General features: G+C 49.2%; 1 protein-coding gene across 2 annotated transcripts in view; it reads right to left on the bottom strand.

Moving 5' to 3' along the window:
• Positions 1–10,337, bottom strand: part of TECTA (tectorin alpha) — a 73,614-nt gene that overhangs the window by 33,878 nt on the left and 29,399 nt on the right. For both annotated transcript variants that reach the window (XM_079928586.1, XM_079928587.1), the window contains exon 10: positions 5,955–6,556. In XM_079928586.1, coding sequence (XP_079784712.1) covers positions 5,955–6,556 — 602 coding nt within the window. The remainder of the gene's footprint in view (positions 1–5,954; positions 6,557–10,337) is intronic.

Raw genomic sequence — 10,337 nt, 5'->3', positions numbered from 1 at the left:
TACTGTGCACCAAGCGTCGTGCTCAACGCTGGAATAAAGCATAGGGCTCTTTCCCTAGGAGCTCACAGGCATGTGGCAGAGACAAGTACATAAACAGGTAATAATAACATCATCTGATGAAAGCAACGATAGAGATAAATAGATGCACAGGCACCAGACTCAGCCTGGGGACAGAATCAGGGATGCCCGCAGAGGATGGTGCCCACATCCGGTCCTGAAGGCTGAGTGATGTTGTCCAGTCAAGATAACTAATAAGGACCTGCTGCAGAGCACGGGGAACTCACACTACTGGATAACTAACAAGGACCTGCTGCAGAGCACGGGGAACTCACACTACTGGATAACTAATAAGGACCTGCTGCAGAGCACGGGGAACTCACACTACTAGATAACTAATAAGGACCTGCTGCAGAGCACGGGGAACTCACACTACTAGATGATAACTAAGGACCTGCTGTAGAGCACGGGGAACTCACACTACTAGATAACTAATAAGAACCTGCTGTAGAGCACGGGGAACTCACACTACTAGATAACTAATAAGAACCTGCTGCAGAGCACGGGGAACTCACACTACTAGATAACTAATAAGAACCTGCTGTAGAGCATGGGGAACTCTACTCAATACTCTGGAATGGTCTATACGGCAAAAGAATCTAAACAAGAGTGGATATATGTATATGTATAACTGATCCACTTTGCTGTACAGCAGAAACTAACACAACATTGTAAAGCAACTATACCCCAATAAAAATTTTAAAAAATATAAACACTACTATATATAAAATAGATAACCAACAAGAACCTACTGTACAGCACAGGAAACTCTACTCAATATCTTGTAATAACCTATAATGGAAGGGAAAATGTAAAAAAAGACTATATATATATGTGTATGTATATATACATGTACACACACACGCACATATGTGTATGTATAACTGAATCACTTTACTGTACCCCTGAAACTAACACAACATTGTAAATCAACTATATTTCAATAAAAATTAAAAACAAAACAAAACAACAACAAAAAATGAAGGAATGAGAGTGAAGAAAAGGGAATCCCAAGAAAAGGGTGTAGCCTGAGCTGAGGCCAAGAGGAGGGGAAATGCCTAATAAATATGAGGAATTACAGCAACTGAATGATGCTGGAGCATAAAATGTGACCTCGGGGATGATGGGAGAGGAAGATGGAGAGGCGGGGAGGGCCTGGACCACGGAGGGCCTCGTCTGTAACGTCCCATGAAATCAAGCCTGAAAAAGACTCATTCATTTTTCAAAGAAGAAGTCGCCAGTGATCTTAGTAAGAGAACTTCAGTAGCGTGGTGATACCAGAGGCTAGGTCGCAGAGGTTAAACGGCAAACGGGGGATATGGAAGCAGAGATGTCTCTCTCCGGGAGTCTGGTAGGAAAGGGGAGGAGAGGGATTGGTTAGAAGAGGGATTGGATTGAATCGGGGTCAAGGTTTATCTTAGAACGAATATGTTTATGGGTTGAAGAGAAAAGCCCAAGACACAGGAGGGGGAGGAGATGAGAGACAGGCAAGAGGCTGAGAGGGCCAAAAAGGGATGGTGTAGGTGGAGAGTGGCCATGGAGAGGGGAAGAGATAATTCGTTCTCTGGAAAGAGGACAGGAGGTGAAGAGGGCGTGGTGATGGGTCATTTCAGAGACAGCATGGAGGGGGGAAGAGGAAGAGGGAGATCGTGCCCGGTGAGCATAACTTTCTCACCTGGGAGGCCCAGAGACAGAGAGCTCAGGTGTGCAAAGTCACCGAGGGAAGCAGAGGCCGTGGGGACTCCCACGAGCCTTGACAACTCGCACGAATAAACTAAAGCCTGAGCACCCAAGGGCTCACGCGTGCTGGCTGGCTTTTCCTCCTGAGTTTCTCCGCATTCTCTGTTCCTGGCTACTGGGTGTCAAGGAGGGAGCGATACCTTGGAGAGGCCATGTGCCTGGATTACAGCTCAAGGCCTTCGAGTCCTGTCACTGCCCAGGAGCACCTGGGAAAGGAAGGCCTCGACGCAGACAGGCCTGCCCAGCTTCTCCCTGTCTCTCAGGCCCCAGGAATGCGACCTCCACCCCTACATCACTGCCCTGTCTGTCCCTGTGAAACGGAGGGAAAGAGAGAGGCAGAGGAAGGGAGGGGTGGATAAGGATGGATGGAAGAGGCCGGCGCAGAGGAGGAAGAGAGCAGGGTGTGGGGATGGGTGGGGGAAATGTGTTTCTAATACTGAAGTATTGGAAATAAGGCCACATATTCGCTTTTCAGTAGCGAGCTTTCCTTTAAACAACTGGCTTTGATTGCCGCTACAGCTGTTCTTCAGCTGTTCTGAGGCCCCCTTCACACCCCCGCCCTGGATCTCCACTGACGTTTCCTTGTCCTAGGACGCCCTCTGCCTCTTTCACGGCCTGGCCAATGGATGCCTTCAGGGCTCAGGTCTGGATCATCTCTTGCAGAAGCCTTCCCTCCATTCCCCCAGGCGGCTCAGGCAACCTGTTCTCTCATGACACACCCCCCTTCCCCACTGCACGTCACATTTTTCTGGAACTTCACATCACGCTGACGTTCCCTGCAAACACGTCTGTCTCTCCCACTAGACCCTGAGTTCCCTTAGGACAGAGGCCTGTTTCTGACTCACGTTTCTACCCGAAGGGCTTGGCACAGAACAGCCTGTCAATGCAAGCCCGTCAGATGCAACTGAGCCAGAGTGATGCTCAAAGCTTCCCTCTTCTCTCATGGCCACGGGGTGGGCAATCAGTGAGAAAAACACCAGCTCTGGAAGGTCCTGAGAGCCTGCCCCTTGGCCTGGACCATGCAGGACCCGGCTGTGCAGAAGCCTGAGGGAGATGGAGGAGAGAGGCCGTCTCTATGGAGCTCGGGCTGTGGACGGCTGAGGCGTGGGCTCTGCGGTGCCCGGGAGTGGCTCACCTCTGTCGCTCACCCCTACTCCCTGGCTGGTATAAACATAGCATATTTATTTCTAATTTCCCTCAGCTTGGTGGGTTTCCCCACATCCTCAGTACTGCTTAATGCCGAGAAAGATCAGAATCACAGAGGGACCCGGTGTCCCAAGGAGTCACTTCCATGTCACCTCCGTTTTTGCAAGCACCAGCAGTGACCCGGGCTCTGTGCTGTGTTTTGCCTGGCGCTCCACCGCGCGCTGTCATTATGACGGCCGTTATTCTTCTCTCAGGGAGAGATGGTGACTAATAATAACATCATGGGAAAAACAAACGCAAATCATTGAACAAGCAGATCCTGCAATGCATATTAATAATTCAAAGTAAATGCTAAATCTATCCCCTAGGCCCCAGAAGAAAAGAACCTTCAAGCATCCTGAACTTGGTCTTTCTGTCAGAGATCTGAAAGCTGTACACTCTATTCCCAGCTTGGGCATTTTGGACATCTAGTGACCTAGAAAGAAGAGCCCTGGAAAGGGTCCCCTCACCCCTTTAATCAATTCCTCCTTCATGCCCATTACTCTCTAATTACTCCCTGTTGTAGATTGAATTGTGTCCCCCCAAAAGGTATATTGAAGTCTTAACCCCCAGGACCTGTGAACGTGACCTTATTTGGAAATAGGGTCTTTGCAGATGTAATCATTAAGATGAGATCATGCGGGGAAAGGGTGGGCCCTCAATCCAATGACTAGTGTCCTTAAAAGGAGAGAGAGATTTGGCACAGAGGGACGAAGGCCATGAAAATACGGAGGCAGAGACTGGAGTTATGCTGCCACAAGCCAAGGGTCACCTACAACCACCAGAAGCTGGAGGAAAGCCTGGAACAGAGGTTCCCCTAGGACCTCGGGGGGAGCATGGCCCTGAGGACACCTTGGTTTAGGACTCCTGGCCTCCAGGACTGTAACAGAATAGGTTTCTGCTGTTTCAGGCCACCTAGTCTGTGATGCTTTGTGACAGCAGCCCTAAGAACCAATAGACCCTTCCCTCCGCATTTCTTTGTGGGAGGAAGAAACCAGCTGTGTAGTTCTCATGGCTCTTGACTTTAGGCGTGAGAGCGTCTCATGAGACACGTGCCTGGAAGGTGAGCTGACCCAAAGGGAGGGAAACACCTGGTGAGAGAAGAGAATCAGCCACTGGGGAGGAGAGAAGGGAGAGCAGGAAAAAGAACAAGTGTTCATGAAGGTCCAGTGTCTATATGTGAAAATAACTGGGTCAGAAAACATGGGTAGCCTCAGATGTCTATATACCTAAACCTTGACAGCGTGTAACACAAGGCAGAAAATACGCTTTCAGAGTACACTGGATGGGACAGGGCCTGTTAACAGATTAGATTTTAGAAGAAGAAAAAAACCTGAAAGGTAGAAAGGTGGAAAAGTGTTGAATGTCACAGAGATAAGGAACGATATCCAAAATTATAAATCTAAGGGCAGAAATATGTCAGAGGAGGAGCAAAGGAGAAAAGGGCAAATATGATGAAGCCACAGGGACAAAATGATTGATGTGTTTGTTTTAACACAATTGATGAAAATGGAGGAGAGGGAAGTGATTGTAAAGAGCGACTTTGACTATCTGGACATCTGTTGGAAACCTTTTGTGGCTAAAAGCAAGGCATCTGATACACTCCTAACCTGTCCAGGTGCCAATTTCATCTCTCAAATTGCTAAAGAAGTGACGAGCAGCAAAATGAAAGTCGTAGGAACCTTGGAAGAAAGGGCTTATTATGTTATCTCCTTCGTTCATTTGACAAATGCTCTGAGTGTCATAGCACACAGTATATTCATTCAACATAAAGATGGATTATGTGTGGTTCCTGCCCTCAAGGAGTCCACTGTGAATATTGAGTGAGCTGGACATGAACATCATGGAAAAATACAGCATGATTAATGCCATAAATGATGGAGGAACCAACTGTTAGGTGAAACACAGAGGGTACCAATGGCAGTTTGGGTAAAATACCCAAGAAAAGGAAGAAGAAGGTTCATAGTGAGACTTCCATCTTAGATGCTAAGAAGGCACACTTTCCAGTAAACGTGAAAGGGAGGACAGTTTAAGAAGCTCAGAAACCTCTCTTTGTCAGAGAAGGGGGTTAAAGGAAATTCTAAGGAAGGAAAGAAATCAGCAGAGTTGCCCAAGGAAGTCTTTAACAGCTCAGACTTTGAAAGGGAATGTATATGAGAGGAAGAGGAACCTCCTTAGAGATAAATTACACCGCAGACCTGGGAGGATGGTGTTAAAAGGTTGACATCCTAAGTCAGCTCCTCCAAAATGCTAAAGCAGCGGCTTGCTGGTGTCCCAAGTGTTGCTCAGGGCGGGCCCTTGGGGGAGGGGTGGCCAGCCTGTGGCTGCGGCTGACATCCTCAGGCTGGACTCGGAATGCATGGAACTCCTCAGCCCCTACCTGCTCCTGTCTTCATGGCCAAGGCAGTGAAAAGTAAGAAGACTGCAAGGGAGCCCCAGGGTGCTCCAGATGTGGACAAGACTCCTGAACTCCCAGGTCCCCTGGGAGCGAAAGGGAGACTGAAAGAGGCAGCAGGAGGCCCAAGGAGGCAAATATTTTGATCTCAGCTAAGGGAAGGAGGTGGGTTAGACAGCAGTACCACTTACTGACGCCTAGTCCATGCTAGGTGCACATTCTCGTATACACACAGCGACTGTCTGAGGCCGCTAGTGTAGCCAAGCTGGGACTCCATCTAGGTCTGTGCCGTCTCCAACACACTCTGCCACAATATGAAAGGCACCACTCCTAGAGCTGGCTCTGTTCCTAATTTGGTGCCTGTGACTTGGGTATTTTTCTCTCTGAGGGCCCTGTTTCCTTATCTGTAAGATAAAGTGATGGGAAGTCTCCAGGGCCCCTCTGTGCTCTAACATCCTCTGCTTTTCCTTGGATTCTGGACCTGCCTGGTTCAGCTGCAGCCTGACTTGCTGACCCGGGACCCCTATCCTCACATCCCCACGGCTCCCCTCCTGGGGTCTGGCCTGTGACCGCTCACCAGCACCGTGTGCTTGTAGGCCCTGTGAATCACGATGCTGTAGCCCAACACGGTCACGTCCACCTGCTTGACCCACAAGGCCAGCGACGGGTCCCGGTCCTCGTTCTTGGCTGTGACGACGAACTTGGGGAACGTGTCTGAGCTCGGCCTGCTTCCTGTGGTGCACAGGATGAGCGGGCAGCTGGTCTGGAAGTCAAAAGGGTAGCCGTCAAAGGTCAGGTAGTGGCCGTAGCCCGAGACGATGCAGGAGGCGTCGGTGCGGGCCTGGCAGTAGTAGAGGCCGCCCTCCTCCATGCAGTACTCGTCACCCTTGCAGGGGATGTTTTCACAGTGGACGCTGTTGTCTGTGCCATTGCAGTAGCAGAAGATCTGGCAGTCCAGGTCCACCCAGAAGGTCTCATTGGTGGCAAGTTGGTGTCCCTCAAAGTTGCAGCCACACTCGCTCCGGGGGACGCACTGGCTGCCTTGCAGGGCATAGCCCTCGTCACACTGACACCCCTCGGAGCAGCTGTCCACACAGATGGGGCCCAGTGCCAGGGTCTCACAGGTCTCTGTACACATCATGCACTCCTCGAAATGGCTGTTCTCCGGGCATTCCAGAGCTGAGGGTGGGCGAGGAGGAGATGGGATTGAGAAAGGGACAGAGGTCAGAGACAGAGTCTGTGTACACTCATTGGTATGCATGGGTGTGTGCATGTGTGTGCATGTATGGCTGTGGGCACAGTGTGCGTGCAGGTATATAAGCTGCATGTGACTTATCTGTCCAGCACGGTGAGCTCAGCAAATGCCATGTGATCGGCACCACTGCCATCCTCATTTGGGGTGATCCGCAAGGCTCAGCGAGCCCCTCACTCACGCGCTCCTCTAGTGCACTTAGCTTTTCAAGTAGGAGATTCTGAGACGATGGGCCTGTTCTGAGCACCTGTGGCACACCAGGCACTGTTCTAGGCATCTTAGTGTAATTTTCTCAACAATCTGGATGGTAAGGACAGTCATATCACCCCTGTCTTATAAGTGAGGAAACTGAAGTTCAGTGACTTAATCCAGCTGATAAGTACTGGAGAGAGATTCGACTCTGCATCTCCCGACTCTGAGTCTCCTGACTCAAAGACTCCGGAAAGAGAGTCCTGGAAGGAACAAGCGCTCTGAGGCTGTAGAGACCTGTGGGTACCATCTCTGAGCTTCAGTTTCTTCTCTTATTAAATAAGGACAGTACTTACCTAGGACTGCTGTTCTGAGGATTAATAACCTAATATATCAAGCCCACAGTAGGGTCTCAATAAACACTGCACCCTTTCCCTTCTTACACTTCCCTCCATTACAGATAGGTTTCATGGAGGTGTTTCTACTCTACATGTTGGACCTTCCCTGTGTCTTTCATCTCTCTGCTCCTGGTGTCCTCTGACCCCTTCCATCTCCTCACTGACCTCAGCACATGGTCCTGCCCACCTCCTTTATTCACACCCTTTGCCCCTCCTGCACGGCCTTCACACAGCCAAATCCTACCCATCCTCCCAGTTTCATTTCAAGTCACTCTTCTGCCCAGAAGCCTTCCTTGATAGATCAAGACTGTGCGTCAGTAAGCACAGCACATACAATAACGGCGCATGCGGCTCACCATGGAATTCCGTGTAACTTCCCATGTCTCTTTATTATTTTTGTTTGTCAAAACTTGACGTGAGCCGGGATGAACCCAGGGATACAGAAGAAATCTACCCACAGGTCTGTGTTCTCTAAAGATCTGTGAACGTCGTCACCGTCTCCTGGGAGTTTAAGATCTTGCCTTTAAGGCTTTCTTTAGGTCTTACGCATACGATCCCTCCTTAAGAGGGTTTTATAATCCAAGGACACAAAGGACACTGTAGAGAAATTGCATGGCAATAATAGTTCCGCCCACAAGTACCAGCTCAACAGCTCTGCCCTATGGACTGAAAGCCAATCTTTTTCCCTCTGGGCTAAAGGACTGTCTCCACCTCCACTGACTAGTTGTAGGCTAGTTCGGCACTGATTAAATATGTCTGTATAGAGCGATTTTCACATTTGTCTCTAAATTATGAATGTTATAACACTGACTGCAGGTTTATGGTGATAGCAAATAACATGACTTATTTAAATGGCTCTCGTTTTATGACTTATCGTGTTGTCTGAATGTGTCTGAAAGTCTGGAACATGCAGACATGAAGTAATAAAACTTCCCCTGGCTCCTGAAATGCCTCTGAAATTACTTAATTGGGCAGCCTGGCTCTGCCAGCGAGAGCTGGTTAAAAATATCTGAACACAGAAGCAGTGGTTGCCTCTCTCCAGGTCCAAAGAAGATTGTGTTCCTGATTTGCAGCTGTCACTCAATCCAATCCCCACTCTGCAAAACCCTGACCAGATTAACCCCTTAGTACCCAGAGACTTGATTAATCAAGTGTGAGCCCTGGCCCTCCACCCGAGGAAGCCATGCTCCACGTGGCTGCTTCCGTCCACAAGTCTCTCTCTAAAAAAGGCACTTACGAGCGTTTGCTCCAGCTCTTCAGGCCCCGATGAAGGATGGGGAGAAGTGATTCTCAGCAGGCATCGCACCCGGAAAAAGAGGGAATCACTGTCATCCCGCCACACGTCCTTCGCATGAGCCATGCCACCAAGCTGTGCTCCGCGCAGTACAAAAAAACCAACCAGAGACACTTCCTGCTGGGTCGGAGTTCATAGTCTAAAAGCATGGCACAGACACGGCCTGGCAACAAAATGGATTTGGTATGGGGCAGACTCTGTAATCCTGTAATGTGAATGAACTGTAACTAGAAAGTTGAGTACAGGAGCAGGGGCAGAGATCAGTTTAGACGAGCTAGAGGTGGGGCAAAAGAGGATGTGGGAAGTGGGTTAAAGAGAAGGCTTTGGGAAAGCATTGTAAGGTCCCACTAGACGTGGTGGTCAGTAGGAACCTTGGAGCCTCCCTCCCTTTAGGTGACTTTATGAATAGAGCATGCTTCCAGAATTCCACTGCAGATTCACAGCCTCTGTTACTAATCCCTCCCCAGTGTGGCTAGGGCCACCAGGGATATAACCGCCCAACTCTGAGATGATATTCCATATGCTCCTCTGGACTTCCGGTGCTCAGAAACCAGAGCATTATTTTTAAATAACGATATGTGGGGGGGGGGGGGGAGGCGGGGGGGATATTCTTAGCTCTGTCTAAGACGTTACTATTGCAAAGGCTTAGAGGCAAGGTAAGGATACCCCAATAGCAATGGGTAAGCCTCATCCAGACCATAGCTTCTAATAACATTCCCCACCAAAATGAATCATGATTTTTCGGAGTGATGGTTGATTCTAGGCTGGGGCAGGGAAGGTTAAGAGGTGATGTGAAGCATCTCGTTAATCTAGAAAGTAAGGAAACGACAGAGGCATATCCGAAGAACGTAGGAGGCAACTGGAAGGGGCACCCACAGGCCAAATCTGTCATAAGGTTAATGCCAAAATAACAAATGTGATATGAAACATAAACCATTGAAACAAACAGGAGTCTGTGTGTCCATGTTGATAAGATAGATAGATGATTGAGGTAAATAAATAGATGGATGGATGGGTGGATGGATGATAGATAGGGGACAGGCAGGCAGAAGAGATAGGAGGGCTCTTGCTTACAGTAAAATGACATCTGCTGACGGGTACAAGTGGAGAGAGTGCTGGAGCTGTAAACTGTCAGCATGTGATCGTCATGCTGGAGATCAGCACAAGCAAAAGTCCTCAGCGGGCACTAAGCCGAGGAGGGGGATCGTGATGACAAGCGGCAGCGGCATGGTCTTAAAGCACTTCCCCACAGACTGCCCATCAGTCACAAGACAGAAACGGAGCGACACAGAGTGGTGATATCTGACAACCCCTGACCAGGGGATCAACGTGCCCATCACCAGTGAGAGGAGGCTGAACAGAGTGTGCCCCACATGGGACCTGGTACCATGAGGAAAACATGCCTCTCCTGTGCAGGGGGCTGGGGGGGATGCAGAGCAGAACCCAGCCATGGCGGAGCACCAAATCCAAAGGGAGGGCCATTCTATTTCACAAGGGCGAGACTGTAATCTAAACATGACAAGATCACAAGAGACAAAGAGGCTAAGGAATTGTTCCAGACTTAAGGAAACCAAAGAGACATGACAGCTAAATGCCCCATGTGGTCGCGGACTAGATCTGCACTGAGGGGTAGGGGAAAGCCATAAAGGACACGACTGGGTCAACGGGCAAAACTGAAGTGGATATTAAGTTATCGCATCAGTGTTAAATTTCCTAAACTCAGTAACTGTACTGTGCTGTGAAGGAGTGTCTTGATTCTAAGGAAATATACACTTAACGTATTTAGGGGCAAAGGGGCATGATGTCTGCAACTTCCCTTCAAACAGA

The sequence above is a fragment of the Stenella coeruleoalba genome (genome assembly GCF_951394435.1).
Source record: "Stenella coeruleoalba genome assembly, chromosome: 8".
In the NCBI taxonomy this organism is placed as follows: Eukaryota; Metazoa; Chordata; class Mammalia; order Artiodactyla; family Delphinidae; genus Stenella; species Stenella coeruleoalba.
The sequence above is the reverse complement of the archived record's forward strand: the minus strand, read 5'-3'. Positions and strand labels throughout refer to the sequence as shown.